The sequence below is a fragment of the Zootermopsis nevadensis genome, unplaced genomic scaffold, assembly GCF_977971745.1.
Source record: "Zootermopsis nevadensis isolate Lab colony 2312 unplaced genomic scaffold, Znev_1.0 Znev_ptg000008l, whole genome shotgun sequence".
Classification (NCBI taxonomy): Eukaryota; Metazoa; Arthropoda; class Insecta; order Blattodea; family Termopsidae; genus Zootermopsis; species Zootermopsis nevadensis.
In genome coordinates this window covers 9,112,543-9,134,263 of record NW_028259140.1, presented here as the reverse complement: position 1 = coordinate 9,134,263, position 21,721 = coordinate 9,112,543, and the positions used below count along the sequence as shown (strand labels likewise).

General features: G+C 41.1%; 1 protein-coding gene across 10 annotated transcripts in view; it reads left to right on the top strand.

Annotated features, from left to right (window-relative positions):
* LOC110832919 (glutamate receptor ionotropic, kainate 2-like) overlaps window positions 1-21,721 on the top strand; it is a 149,198-nt gene that overhangs the window by 124,469 nt on the left and 3,008 nt on the right. For 9 of the 10 annotated variants that reach the window (XM_087345024.1, XM_087345030.1, XM_087345031.1 and 6 more), the window contains 2 exons: window positions 19,244-19,509; window positions 21,011-21,205. In XM_087345024.1, the coding sequence (XP_087201150.1) occupies window positions 19,244-19,509; window positions 21,011-21,205 (461 nt within the window). The remainder of the gene's footprint in view (window positions 1-19,243; window positions 19,510-21,010; window positions 21,206-21,721) is intronic. The other variant, XM_087345027.1, reaches the window with a different exon arrangement.

The following is a 21,721-nucleotide window of genomic DNA, read 5'->3' as shown; positions in this document are numbered from 1 at the left end:
AAATTCTTAGTTTTGTGCACTTTTTGGACGATTTGCCACGTTTTTCGATTTTTCGAAATTTTTCGAAAAAATTGAAATTTCTCAAAGGGGTACCCCTTTGAGAATTTTCAAAATTCTTCGAAATTTTAAAAAAATTAAAAACGACTGCAAATGGCGTGAAACGCGAAGAAATCTAAGAATTTTCGAAATTTTCGAAAAAAAAATGAATTCAGCTAAGACGGGTGAGGCAGCCCTAAACAAGCAGACAAGACTTGGGACAAGAAATTCTCAAGACTTGGGACAAGAACTTCTCAAGACTTGGGACGAGTGACTTCTCAAGACTTGGGACGAGTGACTTCATAAGACTTGGGACGAGTGACTTCTCAAGACTTGGGTCACGTACTTCTCAAGACTTGGGACAAATGACATTTCAAGACTTGGGACAAGTGACTTCTCACGACTTTGTACAAGTGACTTCTCAATACTTGGAACAAGTGACTTCTCAAGACTTGGGACAAGAACTTCTCAAGACTTGGGACGAGTGACTTCTCAAGACTTGGGACGAGTGACTTCTCAAGACTTGGGACAAGTGACTTCTCAAGACTTGGGACAAGAACTTCTCAAGACTTGGGACAAGCACTTCTCAAGATTTGGGACAAGTGACTTCTCAAGACTTGGGAGTCTAGTCCTGATAGGGATGGGACAGGTCAAATTTAGAAGGAAAAATTTTAAAAATTTTCGAAAAATCAAAAAACACTGCCAACCTTCTGAAATGCGCACAAAACCAAAACTTTTCGGAAAATTCGGAAAAAAATTAAAAGTAGAAAATTTTCAAAAATTCTTAGTTTTGTGCACTTTTTGGACGATTTGCCACGTTTTTCTATTTTTCGAAATTTTTCGAAAAAATTGAAATTTCCCTTTGAGAATTTTCAAAATTCTTCGAAATTTTAAAAAAATTAAAAACGACTGCAAATGGCGTGAAACGCGAAGAAAACTAAGAATTTTCGAAATTTTCGAAAAAAAATTGAATTCAGCTAAGACGGGTGAGGGTGACTTGGGACAAGAAATTCTCAAGACTTTGGACAAGTGAGTTCTCAAGACTTGGGACAAGAACTTCTCAAGACTTGGGACGAGTGACTTCTCAAAACTTGGGACGAGTGAGTTCTCAAGACTTGGGACAAGAACTTCTCAAGACTTGGGACGAGTGACTTATCAAGACTTGGGACGAGTGATCTCTCAAGACTTGGGACAAGAACTTCTCAAGACTTGGGACGAGTGACTTCTCAAGACTTGGGTCACGAACTTCTCAAGACTTGGGACAGATGACATTTCAAGACTTGGGACAAGTGACATCTCAAGACTTGGGACAAGAACTTCTCATGACTTTGTACAAGAACTTCTCAAGACTTGGGACGAGTGACTTCTCAAGACTTGGGACAAGAACTTCTCAAGACTTGGGACGAGTGACTTCTCAAGACTTGGGACAAGTGACTTCTCAAGACTTGGGACAAGAACTTCTCAAGACTTGGGACAACCACTTCTCAAGATTTGGGACAAGTGACTTCTCAAGACTTGGGAGTCTAGTCCTGATAGGGATGGGACAGGTCAAATTTAGAAGGAAAAATTTTAAAAATTTTCGAAAAATCAAAAAACGCTGCCAAACTTCTGAAATGCGCACAAAACCAAAAATTTTCGGAAAATTCGGAAAAAATTAGAAGTTGAAAATTTTCAAAAATTCTTAGTTTTGTGCACTTTTTGGACGATTTGCCACGTTTTTCGAAATTTTTCGAAAAAATTGAAATTTCTCAAAGGGGTACCCCTTTGAGAATTTTCAAAATTCTTCGAAATTTTAAAAAAATTAAAAACGACTGCAAATGGCGTGAAACGCGAAGAAAACTAAGAATTTTCGAAATTTTCGAAAAAAAATTGAATTCAGCTAAGACGGGTGAGGGTGACTTGGGACAAGAAATTCTCAAGACTTTGGACAAGTGAGTTCTCAAGACTTGGGACAAGAACTTCTCAAGACTTGGGACGAGTGACTTCTCAAAACTTGGGACGAGTGAGTTCTCAAGACTTGGGACAAGAACTTCTCAAGACTTGGGACGAGTGACTTATCAAGACTTGGGACGAGTGATCTCTCAAGACTTGGGACAAGAACTTCTCAAGACTTGGGACGAGTGACTTCTCAAGACTTGGGTCACGAACTTCTCAAGACTTGGGACAGATGACATTTCAAGACTTGGGACAAGTGACATCTCAAGACTTGGGACAAGAACTTCTCATGACTTTGTACAAGAACTTCTCAAGACTTGGGACGAGTGACTTCTCAAGACTTGGGACAAGAACTTCTCAAGACTTGGGACGAGTGACTTCTCAAGACTTGGGACGAGTGACTTCTCAAGACTTGGGACGAGTGACTTCTCAAGACTTGGGACAAGAACTTCTCAAGACTTGGGACGAGTGACTTCTCAAGACTTGGGACAAGTTACTTCTCAAGACTTGGGACAAGAACTTCTCAAGACTTGGGACAAGCACTTCTCAAGATTTGGGACAAGTGACTTCTCAAGACTTGGGAGTCTAGTCCTGATAGGGATGGGACAGGTCAAATTTAGAAGGAAAAATTTTAAAAATGTTCGAAAAATCAAAAAACGCTGCCAAACTTCTGAAATGCGCACAAAACCAAAAATTTTCGGAAAATTCGGAAAAAATTAAAAGTTGAAAATTTTCAAAAATTCTTAGTTTTGTGCACTTTTTGGACGATTTGCCACGTCTTTCGATTTTTCGAAATTTTTCGAAAAAATTGATATTTCTCAAAGGGGTACCCCTTTGAGAATTTTCAAAATTCTTCGAAATTTTAAAAAAATTAAAAACGACTGCAAATGGCGTGAAACGCGAAGAAAACTAAGAATTTTCGAAATTTTCGAAAAAAAATTGAATTCAGCTAAGACGGGTGAGGCAGCCCTAAACAAGCAGACAAGACTTGGGACAAGAAATTCTCAAGACTTTGGACAAGTGAATTCTCAAGACTTGGGACAAGAACTTCTCAAGACTTGGGATGAGTGACTTCTCAAAACTTGGGACGAGTGAGTTCTCAAGACTTGGGACAAGAACTTCTCAAGACTTGGGACGAGTGACTTCTCAAGACTTGGGACAAGTGACTTCTCAAGACTTGGGACAAGAACTTTTCAAGACTTGGGACGAGTGACTTCTCAATACTTGGGACAAGAACTTCTCAAGACTTGGGACAAGAACTTCTCAAGACTTGGGACAAGAACTTCTCAAGACTTGGGACAAGAACTTCTCAAGACTTGGGACAAGTGACTTCTCAAGACTTTGGACAAGAACTTCTCAAGACTTGGGACAAGAACTTCTCAAGACTTGGGACGAGTGCCTTCTCAAGACTTAGGACAAGAACTTCTCAAGACTTGGGACGAGTGACTTCTCAAGACTTGGGACGAGTGACTTCTCAAGACTTGGGACAAGAACTTCTCAAGACTTGGGACGAGTGACTTCCTAAGACTTGGGACGAGTGACTTCATAAGACTTGGGACGAGTGACTTCTCAAGACTTGGGTCACGTACTTCTCAAGACTTGGGACAAATGACATTTCAAGACTTGGGACAAGTGACTTCTCACGACTTTGTACAAGTGACTTCTCAATACTTGGAACAAGTGACTTCTCAAGACTTGGGACAAGAACTTCTCAAGACTTGGGACGAGTGACTTCTCAAGACTTGGGACGAGTGACTTCTCAAGACTTGGGACAAGTGACTTCTCAAGACTTGGGACAAGAACTTCTCAAGACTTGGGACAAGCACTTCTCTAGATTTGGGACAAGTGACTTCTCAAGACTTGGGAGTCTAGTCCTGATAGGGATGGGACAGGTCAAATTTAGAAGGAAAAATTTTAAAAATTTTCGAAAAATCAAAAAACACTGCCAACCTTCTGAAATGCGCACAAAACCAAAACTTTTCGGAAAATTCGGAAAAAAATTAAAAGTAGAAAATTTTCAAAAATTCTTAGTTTTGTGCACTTTTTGGACGATTTGCCACGTTTTTCTATTTTTCGAAATTTTTCGAAAAAATTGAAATTTCCCTTTGAGAATTTTCAAAATTCTTCGAAATTTTAAAAAAATTAAAAACGACTGCAAATGGCGTGAAACGCGAAGAAAACTAAGAATTTTCGAAATTTTCGAAAAAAAATTGAATTCAGCTAAGACGGGTGAGGCAGCCCTAAACAAGCAGACAAGACTTGGGACAAGAAATTCTCAAGACTTTGGACAAGTGAATTCTCAAGACTTGGGACAAGAAATTCTCAAAACTTGGGACGAGTGACTTCTCAAAACTTGGGACGAGTGAGTTCTCAAGACTTGGGACAAGAACTTCTCAAGACTTGGGACGAGTGACTTATCAAGACTTGGGACGAGTGACCTCTCAAGACTTGGGACAAGAACTTCTCAAGACTTGGGACGAGTGACTTCTCAAGACTTGGGACGAGTGACTTCTCAAGACTTGGGTCACGAACTTCTCAAGACTTGGGACAAATGACATTTCAAGACTTGGGACAAGTGACATCTCAAGACTTGGGACAAGAACTTCTCATGACTTTGTACAAGAACTTCTCAAGACTTGGGACGAGTGACTTCTCAAGACTTGGGACAAGAACTTCTCAAGACTTGGGACGAGTGACATCTCAATACTTGGGACGAGTGACTTCTCAAGACTTGGGACGAGTGACTTCTCAAGACTTGGGACAAGAACTTCTCAAGACTTGGGACAAGCACTTCTCAAGGTTTGGGACAAGTGACTTCTCAAGACTTGGGAGTCTGGTCCTGATAGGGATGGGACAGGTCAAATTTAGAAGGAAAAATTTTAAAAATTTTCGAAAAATCAAAAAACGCTGCCAACCTTCTGAATTGCGCACAAAACCAAAAATTTTCGGAAAATTCGGAAAAAAATTAAAAGTTGAAAATTTTCAAAAATTCTTAGTTTTGTGCACTTTTTGGACGATTTGCCACGTTTTTCGATTTTTCGAAATTTTTCGAAAAAATTGAAATTTCTCAAAGGGGTACCCCTTTGAGAATTTTCAAAATTCTTCGAAATTTTAAAAAAATTAAAAACGACTGCAAATGGCGTGAAACGCGAAGAAAACTAAGAATTTTCGAAATTTTCGAAAAAAAATTGAATTCAGCTAAGACGGGTGAGGCAGCCCTAAACAAGCAGACAAGACTTGGGACAAGTGAATTCTCAAGACTTGGGACAAGAACTTCTCAAGACTTGGGACGAGTGACTTCTCAAAACTTGGGACGAGTGAGTTCTCAAGACTTGGGACAAGAACTTCTCAAGACTTGGGACGAGTGACTTATCAAGACTTGGGACGAGTGACCTCTCAAGACTTGGGACAAGAACTTCTCAAGACTTGGGACGAGTGACTTCTCAAGACTTGGGACGAGTGACTTCTCAAGACTTGGGTCACGAACTTCTCAAGACTTGGGACAGATGACATTTCAAGACTTGGGACATGTGACATCTCAAGACTTGGGACAAGAACTTCTCATGACTTTGTACAAGAACTTCTCAAGACTTGGGACGAGTGACTTCTCAAGACTTGGGACAAGAACTTCTCAAGACTTGGGACGAGTGACTTCTCAAGACTTGGGACGAGTGACTTCTCAAGACTTGGGACGAGTGACTTCTCAAGACTTGGGACGAGTGACTTCTCAAGACTTGGGACAAGAACTTCTCAAGACTTGGGACGAGTGACTTCTCAAGACTTGGGACAAGTGACTTCTCAAGACTTGGGACAAGAACTTCTCAAGACTTGGGACAAGCACTTCTCAAGATTTGGGACAAGTGACTTCTCAAGACTTGGGAGTCTAGTCCTGATAGGGATGGGACAGGTCAAATTTAGAAGGAAAAATTTTAAAAATTTTCGAAAAATCAAAAAACGCTGCCAAACTTCTGAAATGCGCACAAAACCAAAAATTTTCGGAAAATTCGGAAAAAATTAAAAGTTGAAAATTTTCAAAAATTCTTAGTTTTGTGCACTTTTTGGACGATTTGCCACGTTTTTCGATTTTTCGAAATTTTTCGAAAAAATTGAAATTTCTCAAAGGGGTACCCCTTTGAGAATTTTCAAAATTCTTCGAAATTTTAAAAAAATTAAAAACGACTGCAAATGGCGTGAAACGCGAAGAAAACTAAGAATTTTCGAAATTTTCGAAAAAAAATTGAATTCAGCTAAGACGGGTGAGGGTGACTTGGGACAAGAAATTCTCAAGACTTTGGACAAGTGAGTTCTCAAGACTTGGGACAAGAACTTCTCAAGACTTGGGACGAGTGAGTTCTCAAGACTTGGGACAAGAACTTCTCAAGACTTGGGACGAGTGACTTATCAAGACTTGGGACGAGTGACCTCTCAAGACTTGGGACAAGAACTTCTCAAGACTTGGGACGAGTGACTTCTCAAGACTTGGGTCACGAACTTCTCAAGACTTGGGACAGATGACATTTCAAGACTTGGGACAAGTGACATCTCAAGACTTGGGACAAGAACTTCTCATGACTTTGTACAAGAACTTCTCAAGACTTGGGACGAGTGACTTCTCAAGACTTGGGACAAGAACTTCTCAAGACTTGGGACGAGTGACTTCTCAAGACTTGGGACGAGTGACTTCTCAAGACTTGGGACGAGTGACTTCTCAAGACTTGGGACAAGAACTTCTCAAGACTTGGGACGAGTGACTTCTCAAGACTTGGGACAAGTGACTTCTCAAGACTTGGGACAAGAACTTCTCAAGACTTGGGACAAGCACTTCTCAAGATTTGGGACAAGTGACTTCTCAAGACTTGGGAGTCTAGTCCTGATAGGGATGGGACAGGTCAAATTTAGAAGGAGAAATTTTAAAAATGTTCGAAAAATCAAAAAACGCTGCCAAACTTCTGAAATGCGCACAAAACCAAAAATTTTCGGAAAATTCGGAAAAAAATTAAAAGTTGAAAATTTTCAAAAATTCTTAGTTTTGTGCACTTTTTGGACGATTTGCCACGTTTTTCGATTTTTCGAAATTTTTTGAAAAAATTGAAATTTCTCAAAGGGGTACCCCTTTGAGAATTTTCAAAATTCTTCGAAATTTTAAAAAAATTAAAAACGACTGCAAATGGCGTGAAACGCGAAGAAAACTAAGAATTTTCGAAATTTTCGAAAAAAATTGAATTCAGCTAAGACGGGTGAGGCAGCCCTAAACAAGCAGACAAGACTTGGGACAAGAAATTCTCAAGACTTTGGACAAGTGAATTCTCAAGACTTGGGACAAGAACTTCTCAAGACTTGGGATGAGTGACTTCTCAAAACTTGGGACGAGTGAGTTCTCAAGACTTGGGACAAGAACTTCTCAAGACTTGGGACGAGTGACTTCTCAAGACTTGGGACAAGTGACTTCTCAAGACTTGGGACAAGAACTTTTCAAGACTTGGGACGAGTGACTTCTCAAGACTTGGGACAAGAACTTCTCAAGACTTGGGACAAGAACTTCTCAAGACTTGGGACAAGAACTTCTCAAGACTTGGGACAAGAACTTCTCAAGACTTGGGACAAGTGACTTCTAAAGACTTTGGACAAGAACTTCTCAAGACTTGGGACAAGAACTTCTCAAGACTTGGGACGAGTGCCTTCTCAAGACTTAGGACAAGAACTTCTCAAGACTTGGGACGAGTGACTTCTCAAGACTTGGGACGAGTGACTTCTCAAGACTTGGGACAAGAACTTCTCAAGACTTGGGACGAGTGACTTCTCAAGACTTGGGACGAGTGACTTCATAAGTCTTGGGACGAGTGACTTCTCAAGACTTGGGTCACGTACTTCTCAAGACTTGGGACAAATGACATTTCAAGACTTGGGACAAGTGACTTCTCACGACTTTGTACAAGTGACTTCTCAATACTTGGGACAAGTGACTTCTCAAGACTTGGGACAAGAACTTCTCAAGACTTGGGACGAGTGACTTCTCAAGACTTGGGACGAGTGACTTCTCAAGACTTGGGACAAGTGACTTCTCAAGACTTGGGACAAGAACTTCTCAAGACTTGGGACAAGCACTTCTCAAGATTTGGGACAAGTGACTTCTCAAGACTTGGGAGTCTAGTCCTGATAGGGATGGGACAGGTCAAATTTAGAAGGAAAAATTTTAAAAATTTTCGAAAAATCAAAAAACACTGCCAACCTTCTGAAATGCGCACAAAACCAAAACTTTTCGGAAAATTCGGAAAACAATTAAAAGTAGAAAATTTTCAAAAATTCTTAGTTTTGTGCACTTTTTGGACGATTTGCCACGTTTTTCTATTTTTCGAAATTTTTCGAAAAAATTGAAATTTCCCTTTGAGAATTTTCAAAATTCTTCGAAATTTTAAAAAAATTAAAAACGACTGCAAATGGCGTGAAACGCGAAGAAAACTAAGAATTTTCGAAATTTTCGAAAAAAAATTGAATTCAGCTAAGACGGGTGAGGCAGCCCTAAACAAGCAGACAAGACTTGGGACAAGAAATTCTCAAGACTTTGGACAAGTGAATTCTCAAGACTTGGGACAAGAACTTCTCAAAACTTGGGACGAGTGACTTCTCAAAACTTGGGACGAGTGAGTTCTCAAGACTTGGGACAAGAACTTCTCAAGACTTGGGACGAGTGACTTATCAAGACTTGGGACGAGTGACCTCTCAAGACTTGGGACAAGAACTTCTCAAGACTTGGGACGAGTGACTTCTCAAGACTTGGGACGAGTGACTTCTCAAGACTTGGGTCACGAACTTCTCAAGACTTGGGACAAATGACATTTCAAGACTTGGGACAAGTGACATCTCAAGACTTGGGACAAGAACTTCTCATGACTTTGTACAAGAACTTCTCAAGACTTGGGACGAGTGACTTCTCAAGACTTGGGACAAGAACTTCTCAAGACTTGGGACGAGTGACATCTCAATACTTGGGACGAGTGACTTCTCAAGACTTGGGACGAGTGACTTCTCAAGACTTGGGACAAGAACTTCTCAAGACTTGGGACAAGCACTTCTCAAGGTTTGCGACAAGTGACTTCTCAAGACTTGGGAGTCTAGTCCTGATAGGGATGGGACAGGTCAAATTTAGAAGGAAAAATTTTAAAAATTTTCGAAAAATCAAAAAACGCTGCCAACCTTCTGAAATGCGCACAAAACCAAAAATTTTCGGAAAATTCGGAAAAAAATTAAAAGTTGAAAATTTTCAAAAATTCTTAGTTTTGCGCACTTTTTGGACGATTTGCCACGTTTTTCGATTTTTCGAAATTTTTCGAAAAAATTGAAATTTCTCAAAGGGGTACCCCTTTGAGAATTTTCAAAATTCTTCGAAATTTTAAAAAAATTAAAAACGACTGCAAATGGCGTGAAACGCGAAGAAAACTAAGAATTTTCGAAATTTTCGAAAAAAAATTGAATTCAGCTAAGACGGGTGAGGCAGCCCTAAACAAGCAGACAAGACTTGGGACAAGTGAATTCTCAAGACTTGGGACAAGAACTTCTCAAGACTTGGGACGAGTGACTTCTCAAAACTTGGGACGAGTGAGTTCTCAAGACTTGGGACAAGAACTTCTCAAGACTTGGGACGAGTGACTTATCAAGACTTGGGACGAGTGACCTCTCAAGACTTGGGACAAGAACTTCTCAAGACTTGGGACGAGTGACTTCTCAAAACTTGGGACGAGTGAGTTCTCAAGACTTGGGACAAGAACTTCTCAAGACTTGGGACGAGTGACTTATCAAGACTTGGGACGAGTGACCTCTCAAGACTTGGGACAAGAACTTCTCAAGACTTGGGACGAGTGACTTCTCAAGACTTGGGACGAGTGACTTCTCAAGACTTGGGTCACGAACTTCTCAAAACTTGTGACAGATGACATTTCAAGACTTGGGACAAGTGACATCTCAAGACTTGGGACAAGAACTTCTCATGACTTTGTACAAGAACTTCTCAAGACTTGGGAAGAGTGACTTCTCAAGACTTGGGACAAGAACTTCTCAAGACTTGGGACGAGTGACTTCTCAAGACTTGGGACGAGTGACTTCTCAAGACTTGGGACGAGTGACTTCTCAAGACTTGGGACGAGTGGCTTCTCAAGACTTGGGACAAGAACTTCTCAAGACTTGGGACGAGTGACTTCTCAAGACTTGGGACGAGTGACTTCTCAAGACTTGGGACAAGAACTTCTCAAGACTTGGGACAAGCACTTCTCAAGGTTTGGGACAAGTGACTTCTCAAGACTTGGGAGTCTAGTCCTGATAGGGATGGGACAGGTCAAATTTAGAAGGAAAAATTTTAAAAATTTTCGAAAAATCAAAAAACGCTGCCAACCTTCTGAAATGCGCACAAAACCAAAAATTTTCGGAAAATTCGGAAAAAAATTAAAAGTTGAAAATTTTCAAAAATTCTTAGTTTTGTGCACTTTTTGGACGATTTGCCACGTTTTTCGATTTTTCGAAATTTTTCGAAAAAATTGAAATTTCTCAAAGAGAATTTTCAAAATTCTTCGAAATTTTAAAAAAATTAAAAACGTCTGCAAATGGCGTGAAACGCGAAGAAAACTAAGAATTTTCGAAATTTTCGAAAAAAAATTGAATTCAGCTAAGACGGGTGAGGCAGCCCTAAACAAGCAGACAAGACTTGGGACAAGTGAATTCTCAAGACTTGGGACAAGAACTTCTCAAGACTTGGGACGAGTGACTTCTCAAAACTTGGGACGAGTGAGTTCTCAAGACTTGGGACAAGAACTTCTCAAGACTTGGGACGAGTGACTTATCAAGACTTGGGACGAGTGACCTCTCAAGACTTGGGACAAGAACTTCTCAAGACTTGGGACGAGTGACTTCTCAAGACTTGGGACGAGTGACTTCTCAAGACTTGGGTCACGAACTTCTCAAGACTTGGGACAGATGACATTTCAAGACTTGGGACAAGTGACATCTCAAGACTTGGGACAAGAACTTCTCATGACTTTGTACAAGAACTTCTCAAGACTTGGGACGAGTGACTTCTCAAGACTTGGGACAAGAACTTCTCAAGACTTGGGACGAGTGACTTCTCAAGACTTGGGACGAGTGACTTCTCAAGACTTGGGACGAGTGACTTCTCAAGACTTGGGACAAGAACTTCTCAAGACTTGGGACGAGTGACTTCTCAAGACTTGGGACAAGTGACTTCTCAAGACTTGGGACAAGAACTTCTCATGACTTTGTACAAGAACTTCTCAAGACTTGGGACGAGTGACTTCTCAAGACTTGGGACAAGAACTTCTCAAGACTTGGGACGAGTGACATCTCAATACTTGGGACGAGTGACTTCTCAAGACTTGGGACGAGTGACTTCTCAAGACTTGGGACAAGAACTTCTCAAGACTTGGGACGAGTGACTTCTCAAGACTTGGGACGAGTGACTTCTCAAGACTTGGGACGAGTGACTTCTCAAGACTTGGGACAAGAACTTCTCAAGACTTGGGACGAGTGACTTCTCAAGACTTGGGACAAGTGACTTCTCAAGACTTGGGACAAGAACTTCTCAAGACTTGGGACAAGCACTTCTCAAGATTTGGGACAAGTGACTTCTCAAGACTTGGGAGTCTAGTCCTGATAGGGATGGGACAGGTCAAATTTAGAAGGAAAAATTTTAAAAATTTTCGAAAAATCAAAAAACGCTGCCAAACTTCTGAAATGCGCACAAAACCAAAAATTTTCGGAAAATTCGGAAAAAATTAAAAGTTGAAAATTTTCAAAAATTCTTAGTTTTGTGCGCTTTTTGGACGAGTTGCCACGTTTTTCGATTTTTCGAAATTTTTCGAAAAAATTGAAATTTCTCAAAATTTTTCGAAATTTTAAAAAAATTAAAAACGACTGCAAATGGCGTGAATCACGAAGAAAACTAAGAATATTCGAAATTTTCGAAAAAAAATTGAATTCAGGTAATACGGGTGAGGCACAGCACTAAACAAGCAGACAAGACTTGGGACAAGTGAATTCTCAAGACTTGGGACAAGAACTTCTCAAGACTTGGGACGAGTGACTTCTCAAGACTTGGGACGAGTGACTTCTAAAGACTTGGGAAGAGTGACTTCTCAAGACTTGGGACAAGAACTTCTCAAGACTTGGGACAAGTGACTTCTCAAGACTTGGGTCACTTACTTCTCAAGACTTGGGACAAGAACTTCTCAAGACTTGGGACGAGTGACTTCTCAAGACTTGGGACAAGTGACTTCTCAAGACTTGGGACAAGAACTTCTCATGACTTGGTACAAGAACTTCTCAAGATTTGGGACAAGAACTTCTCAAGACTTGGGACAAGTGACTTCTCAAGACTTGGGACAAGAACTTCTCAAGACTTGGGATGAGTGACTTCTCAAGATTTGGGACAAGAACTTCTCAAGACTTGGGACAAGAACTTCTCAAGACTTGGGACAAGTGACTTCTCAAGACTTTGGACAAGAACTTCTCAAGACTTGGGACAAGAACTTCTCAAGACTTGGGACGAGTGACTTCTCAAGACTTCGGACAAGTGACTTCTCAAGTCTTGGGACAACAACTTCTCAAGACTTGGGACGAATGACTTCTCAAGACTTGGGACGAGTGTCTACTCAAGACTTGGGACGAGTGACTTCTCAAGACTTGGGACAAGAACTTCTCAAGACTTGGGACGAGTGACTTCTCAAGACTTGGGACGAGTGATTTCTCAAGACTTGGGACAAGAACTTCTCAAGACTTGGGACGAGTGACTTCTCAAGACTTGGGACGAGTGACTTCTCAAGACTTGGGTCACGTACTTCTCAAGACTTGGGACAATTGACATTTCAAGACTTGGGACAAGTGACTTCTCAAGACTTCGGACAAGAAGTTCTCATGACTTGGTACAAGAACTTCTCAAGACTTGGGACAAGAACTTCTCAAGACTTGGGACAAGTGACTTCTCATGACTTGGGACAAGAACTTCTCAAGACTTTGGACAAGCGACTTCTCAATACTTTGGACAAGAACTTCGCAAGACTTGGGACAAGAACTTCTCAAGACTTGGTACGAGTGACTTCTCAAGAATTGGGACAAGAACTTCTCAAGATAGGGACAAGTGACTACTCAAAACTTGGGACAAGTGACTTCTCAAGACATGGGACAAGTGACTTCTCAAGACTTGGCACAAGTTACTTCTCAAGACTTGGGACAAGTACTTATCAAGACTTGGGACAAGTGACTTCTCAGGACTTGGGACAAGTGACTTCAAAGACTTGGGACAAGTGACTTCTCAAGACTTGGTACATGTGACATCTCAAGACTTGGGATAAGTTACTTCTCAAGACATGGGAAGAGTGACGTCTCACGACTTGGGACGAGTGACTTTTCACGACTTGGGACAAGTGACTTCTCACGACTTGGGACAAGTGACTTCTCAAGACTTGGGACAAGTAACTTCTCAGGACTTGGGACAAGTGACTTCTCAAGACTTGGGACAAGTGACTTCTCAATACTTGGGACAAGTGACTTCTCAGGACTTGGGAAAAGTAAATTCTCAAGACTTGGGACGAGTGACTTCTCACGACTTGGGAATACTGACTTCTCAAGACTTGGGACAACTGACTTCTCAAGACTTGGGAAAAGTGACTTCTCGAGACTTGGGAAGTGTGACTTCTCATGACTTGGAACGAGTGACATCCCACAACTTGGGACGAGTGACTTCTCAAGACTTGGGACTAGTGACTTCTCAAAACTTGGGACAAGTGTCTTCAAAGACTTGGGACAAGTGCTTCTCAAGACTTGGGACAAGTGACTTCTCAAGACTTGGGACACGTACTTCTCAAGACTTGGGACAAGTGACTTCTCAAAGCTTGGAACAAGAGACTTCTCAAGACTTGGGACATGTGACATCTCACGACTTGGGACGAGTGACTTCTCATGACTTGGGACAAGTGACTTCCCAAAACTTGGGACAAGTGACTTCTCAAGACTTGGGACACGTGCTTCTCAAGACTTGGGACAAGTGACTTCTAAAGTCTTGGGACAAGTGACTTCTCAAGAATTGGGACAAGTGACTTCTCAAGACTTAGGACAAGTATTTCTCAAGACTTGGGACAAGTGACTTCTCAAGGCTTGGTAGAAGTGACTTCTCAAAACTTGGGACAAGTGACTTCTCCCTACTTGGGACGAGTGACTTTTCACTACTTGGGACATGTGACTTCTCACGACTTGGGACAAGTGACTTCTCAAGACTTGGGACAAGAACTTCTCAAGACTTGGGACGAGTGACTTCTCAAGAATTGGGACAAGAACTTCTCAAGACTTGGGACGAGTGACTTCTCTAGACTTGGGACGAGTGACTTCTCAAGACTTGGGACAAGAACTTCTCAAGACTTGGGACGAGTGACTTCCCAAAACTTGGGACAAGTGACTTCTCAAGACTTGGGACACGTGCTTCTCAAGACTTGGGACAAGTGACTTCTCAAGACTTGAGACAAGTAACTTCTCAAGTCTTTCTACAAGTGACTTCTCAAGGCTTGGGATGAGTAACTTCTCACGACTTGGGACAAGTGACTTCTCAAAACCTTGGACAAGAGTCTTCTCAAGACTTGGGACAAGTACTTCTCAAGACTTGGGACAAGTGACTTCTCAAAACGTGTCACAAGTGTCTTCTCACGACTTGCTACAAGTGACATCTTACGACTTGGGACGAGTGATTTCTCACGACTTGCGACAAGTGACATCTCAGGACTGGGGCGAGTGACTTCTCACGACTTGGAACAAGTGACTTCTCAAAACTTGGGACAAGTGACTTTTCAAGACTTGGGACACGTGACTTCTCAAGACTTGGCACAAGCGACTTCTCAAGACTTGGTATGTATGACTTCTCAAGACTTGGGACGTGTAACTTTTCACGACTTGGGACAAGTGTCTTCTCAAAACTTTGGACAAGAGACGTCTGAGGACTTGGGACAAGTGACTTCTCACGACTTGGGACAAGTGATTTCTCACGACTTGGGACAAGTGACATCTCACAACTTGGGACGAGTGACTTCTCACGACTTGAGACAAGTGACTTCCCAAAACTTGGGACAAGTGACTTCTCAAGACTTGGGAAAAGTGACATCTCAAGACTTGGGACAAGTGACTTCTCAAGACTTTGGATAAGTGACTTTTCAAGACTTGGGAAACGTACTTCTCAAGACTTGGGACAAGTGACTTCTCAAGACTTGGAACAAGTGACTGCTCAAGACTTGGGACGTGTGCCTTCTCAAGACTTGGGACACGTACTTCTCAAGACTTGGGACACGTACTTCTCAAGACTTGGGACAAGTGACTTCTCAAGACTAGAGACAAATGACTTCTCAAAACTTGGGACAAGTGACTTCTCAAGACTTCGGACAAGAACTTCTCAAGACTTGGGACAAGTGACTTCTCAAGACTTGGGACAAGAACTTCTCATGACTTGGTACAAGAACTTCTCAAGATTTGGGACAAGAACTTCTCAAGACTTGGGACAAGTGACTTCTCAAGACTTGGGACAAGAACTTCTCAAGACTTGGGACAAGTGACTTCTCAAGACTTTGGACAAGTGACTTCTCAAGACTTGGGGCAAGTACTTCTCAAAACTTGGGACAAGTGACTTCTCAAAACTTGGCACAAGAGACTTCTCACGACTTGCTACAAGTGACTTCTCACGACTTGGGACAATTGATTTCTCACGACTTGGGACAAGTGACTTCTCAAGACTTGGGACAAGTGACTGCTCAAGACTTGGGACGTGTGACTTCTCAAAGCTTGGGACACGTACTTCTCAAGACTTGGGACAAGAACTTCTCAAGACTTGGGACAAGCACATCTCAAGATTTGGGACAAGTGACTTCTCAAGACTTGGGACAAGTTACTTCTCCCTATTTGGGACAAGTGACTTCTCAAGACTTGGGACAAGTGACTTTTCGAGACTTTGGACAAATACTTCTGAAGACTTGGGACAAGTGACTTCTCAAGATTTGGGACAAGTGACTTCTCACGACTTGGGACAAGTGACTCCTCAAGACTTGGTGCATGTGACTTCTCAAGACATCCGAAGAGTGACTTCTCACGACTTGGAACAAGTGACATTTCGCGACTTGGGACAAGTGACTTCTCAAGACTTGGGACAAGTGACTTCACAAGTCTTGGGTCTCGTACTTCTCAAGACTTGGGACAAGTGACTTCTCAAGACTTGGGACGTGTGACTTTTCAAAACTTGGGACAAGTGACTCCTCAAGACTTGGTAAATATGACTTCTCAAGACTTGGGACAAGTCACTTCTCAAGATATCGGACGAGTGACTTCTCACGACTTGGAACAAGTGACTTCACGAATTGGGACAAGTGACTTCTCAAGACTTGGGACAAGTGACTTCTCAAGACTTGGGTCACGAACTTCTCGAGACTTGGGACAAGTGACTTCTCAAGGCTTATGACGTGTGACTTTTCAAGACTTGGGACAAGTGACTTCTTAAGACTTCGTGCATGTGACTCCTCAAGACTTGGGACAAGTGACTTCTCAAGCATCGGACGAGTGATTTCTTACGACTTGGAACAAGTGATTTCTCACGACTTGGGACCAATAACATCTCACGACTTGGGACAAGTGACTTTTAAAAATTTGGGACAAGTGACTTCTCAAGACTTGGGACACGTACTTCTCAGGACTTCGGACAAGTGACTTCTCAAGGCTTGGGACACGTACTTCTCAAGAATTGGGACAAGTGACTTCTCAAGACTTGGGACAAATGACTTCTCATGCCTTGGGACACGAGCTTCTCAAGACTTGGGACAAGAGACTTCTCAAAGCTTGGGATAAGTAACTTCCCAAAACTGGGGACCAGTGACTTCTCAAGACTTGAGACAAGTGGCTTCTCAAGACTTGGGACACGTACTTCTGAAGACTTGGGACAAGTGACGTCTCAAGACTTGGGACGTGTGACTTCTCAAGACTTGGGACACGTACTTCTCAAGACTTGGGTCAACTGACTTCTCAAGGCTTGCGACAAGTGACTTCTCAAAACTTGGGACAAGTGACTTTTCAAGACTTGGGACAAGTACTTCTCAAGACTTGGGACAAGTGACTCTCAAGTCTTGGGACGAGTGACTTCTCAAGACTTGGGACAATGACATCTCAAGACTTGGGACAAGTACTTCTCAAGATTTGTTACAAGTGACTTCTCAAGACTTGTTACAAGTGACTTCTCAAGAATTGGGACAAGTGACTTCTCAAGACTTAGGACAAGTATTTCTCAAGACTTGTTACAAGTGACTTCTCAAGACTTGGTAGAAGTGACTTCTCAAGTCTTGGGACAAGTGACTTCTCCCTACTTGGGACGAGTGACTTTTCACGACTTTGGACAAGTGACTTCTCACGACTTGCGACAAGTGACTTCTCAATACTTGGGACAAGTGACTTCTCAAGACTTGGGTCATGTACTTCTCAAGACTTGGGATAAGTGACTTCTCAAGACTTGGGACGTGTGACTTCTCAAGACTTGGGACAAGTACTTCTCAAGACTTGGGACAATTACTTCTCAAGACTTGGGACAAGTGACTTCTCAAGACTTGGGACGAGTGACTTCGCAAGACTTGGGACAAGAACTTCTCAAAACTTGGGACAAGAACTTCTCAATACTTGGGACAAGTGACTTCTCAAGACTTGGGACAAGAATTTCTCAAGACTTGGGACGAGTGACTTCTCAAGACTTGGGACAAGAACTCCTCAAGACTTGGGACAAGAACTTCTCAAGACTTGGGACAAGTGACTTCTCAAGACTGTGGACAAGAACTTCTCAAGACTTAGGACGAGTGACTTCTCAAGACTTGGGACAAGAGCTTCTCAAGACTTGGGACGAGTGACTTCTCAAGACTTGGGACGAGTGAAAATTGTCCAAAAAGCGCACAAAAATAAAAAAAATGAAAATTTCGAACTTTAATATTTTTTCGATATTTTCGAAAAATTTTAGTTACTTTAGCTTTTCATCACATTTATAAACATTTAATTTTTAAAAAAATTCAAGAATTTCAAATTTTTTCAGAATTTTTGAAAAATCTAAAAATGTAGAAAATTGTTCAAAAAGCGCATTAAACTAAAAAAATTGACAATTTCGGACCTTATACGTTTTTAGAAAATTTCGAAAAAAATTGTTTTGTGCGCTTTTAGACAATTTCCGGCTTTTTTGATTTTTCGAAAATTTTCAAAAAATTTAATATTTTTTCATAATTTGCCCCACCTGATTCCTACCGGAGCCAAACTCTGCCGAATCCTTTCTTTGAAGTGATTGCCTGTGACACAAGCTTTCATACAGAGATCGGATAAGTTGGACATGGTGTCCTGCAGACACCGAGTGAGAGAAAGACCGGGTGAGGCAGAGATCGATTCCGGCAGACACCGAGTGAGACACAGACCTGGTTAGGCAGAGATCTATTCAGACTGACGCCGAGTGAGACAAAAACCGGGTGAAGCGTAGATCGAGTCCGGTAGACACCGATTGAGACAGAGACCGGGTGAGGTGGAGATCGAGTCCGGCAGATACCGAGTGGCAGAGAGTCCGGTTTAGGCAGAGATCGAGTCCGGCAGACACCGAGTGAGACAGAGATCGGGTGAGACAGACCGAGTCTAGTAGAGACCGTGTCGGGAAGAGGCCGAATGCGGCAGACATCGAGTGAGACACAGACAGGCGTCACTCAGAGATCTAGTCAGGCAGACACCGAGTGAGACAGAAACCGTGTGAGGCGTAGATCGAGTCCGGTAGACACCGATTGAGACACAGATCAGGGGAGGTGGAGATCGAATCAACCAGAACCAGAGTGAGACAGGTCGGCTGATATTGATCGTGTCTGGTAAAAAACGGGTCCTTCAGAGAACGGTTCTGGCAAAGATCGAGTTGGGAAAATATAGACAAAAATTTCAAAAGTTACAAATAATCAAAAAATTGTGGAAATTTTTCAAAAAGCTCACAAAAACAATAACATTTTGAAAATTTTCAGCTTCAAAAAAAATTTCATATATTTCGAAAAAATTTCGTTTTGTGCGCTTTTTAGATAATTTGCAGCATTTTTGTTATTTCGAAAATTTTGAAAAAAAATTCAAAATTTTCCCTACCTGATCCCTATCAGAACTGGTCTCTAAATGACCCGGTCTCTGCAACAACAGGAATGTAGTATACAGTAATATAAAGATGTGGGTTCTGTATCATTGACATTTCTTATAGGTTCACCTTGGCGGGACAAGATCTCACTGGCAATACTGGAGCTACAAGAGCGAGGAGAGATCCAGATGCTATATGACAAATGGTGGAAAAATCCTGGTGACACTTGTACACGCAATGAAAAAGGCAAGGAGAGCAAAGCAAATGCTTTGGGAGTGGACAACATTGGTGGAGTATTTGTTGTATTACTGTGTGGCCTAGCTGTAGCAGTCATTGTTGCCATCTTTGAATTCTGCTACAATTCCAAACGCAACACACAGGCTGAATTGGTATGTTCCAGTTCCTTGAAATTTGACATACCTCAGGGTGTAGCATTTCATTCCTTTCAATATCATTGATGAAAGTATACAACAGTTGACTCTGTGTTAGCCAGTATTCACCCTATTTTAGGAATTCAATCTTATTTTACTTCATTTCTGCATGTATGCAAACATGTGACTTGATGACACACAAATTATTCCAGGTACTATGTCAAAGGCTTTATAAATATACTTTATATATGTCTGCACATTTAACATTTAAGTTGCCAGATTATTTATGTCACCTGTATTAACTTACATAAATATGTGGATCCTCATTCTGGGTGATAGTACCATGCTGACGTTTTTCAGGTCCTGTCTCCATCTTTTAGGCAAAATGACTACCAATACTTCCCTGCCAATATTTACAGTATATGTCCACAGGTCAGCAGGAACTGCCAGGTGTTTGCTAATAACTGTGAAGACAAAGGTTTAAAGTAATGTCAGTGGCAGTGATAAATCTGTCTACTTACTACTTTGCAAAATCAACTCATATCAGATGAGGTGGCATCCCTATTTATTTCTTATGTTTGTTCTACTGTGGAATATATCAAAATAAACACTCAGCCCTACAGAACTGTGTACATTTAGAGGCAGATTACCATCCACAGTGCACAGCAGGACTGTTCTTTTCATAACAATACTTCCGCTGCATCCTGATGCTAATTGGCAAGATAATTTAAATATTCTTTGTACACTCAGTTTTGTTATGTTAAGAATGGTAGCGAACATTTAATTTTACTTACTCATTCTACTGTATTAGTAGCAGAAGTGTTAAACAGAACATTTTTCTACAAGTCACTTTAATTTATAACATTCTAATTGTGCTTGCAATGTCTTCTCACACCTGAGAGTAGGGTTTACATTTATAAATACCCATCAACTCCAAGAAAAGAATTTTTGAGAATCACACTTTAATCTCTTTCAGTTGTCTCATTCATGATTTCCCATTGTTCTTCCTGTTTTCTTCGGTTATTGAATTCTCCTCCATTTCGTTTAACATTACATAATCTCTGCAGTTCATAGAGCATCATTAACTGTCCTATGGCCCCTCATACTAAAGGAAGATAGATGATGTTCGGAAAAAGTGCTGAAAAGATAATAGAACTTAGGACATATAAGGACTGAAAGAAACAGTATAAAAAGGAGTGTCATAATTTGTAATCTTCACATAATATTGCAAGGCAATCAAATCATGGAAAATAAATACACATACCAAATTCTGTCAGAATATCTCGAGGAATAAGATCACTTGGGAGTCTAGGCATAAATGTGAGGATAATATTGAAATAAATCTTAAAGAAATAGTGATAGAAGACATGACTTGGATTAAACTGACTCATATAGAGTGCTGTTGTGAACACAGTTATGATCCTTTGTGTTCTGAAATAACAGGAAGTATCTTGATGAAATTAGTAAGTATGAACTGCTGAAGATATGCTGTCAGGCAGTTTATCAATCTTGATTACAGAGGGCTGTCCCAGTACCACACCAATCACTATGTGCAGAAATGACAGAGGAGCTGTGTTTTGCACTGAGATGTCGGGGCTCACGCCAGCGTCCAGCACTCAAGAGACAGTGCTCAAAATGCATTCCTGGCACAACATATGTACCAGCAGCACTAGAACTGCCACCACATCCTCCCAGTAATGGACTTCGGTCACAGGTAACAGGTGGCACACTTATAAATTAGATAGCTGTGACATATTACAGTGTACGTAGTATTTCCACTAAAGAACTTATTTATCTTACTGATTTCTGTTATTCCTGTTCATAAAAGGACAGTGAAATTTTTGGCTAACAGATGGAACTTCTACATTTCAAGATAGTATGGCATTGTAAACAGGTGGAATAACCTCTAACGAGTCAATGTTCATAACAAGTTTAATGATAAACTGTCACTTTGACATGATCCCATAGGCCAGCAACCCAGAAAACCAACACTGAGTTCAATATCTTTGAGACCCACTTATTTGAAGATATGACAACCTACTAGGATAAATTTCAACTTTAAATTTATTTTAATTATAAGACTGCTGGGACTGTTGGACTGATTCCAACACTGGACTGGAACATGATTTACATGAATACTGGTCTCAGTCCAACAGACAACCTGGCATAAAACCATTCAATGTTCTGACATCATAAAACATCTCCTTGCACAGTTGTTGATTATATTTTT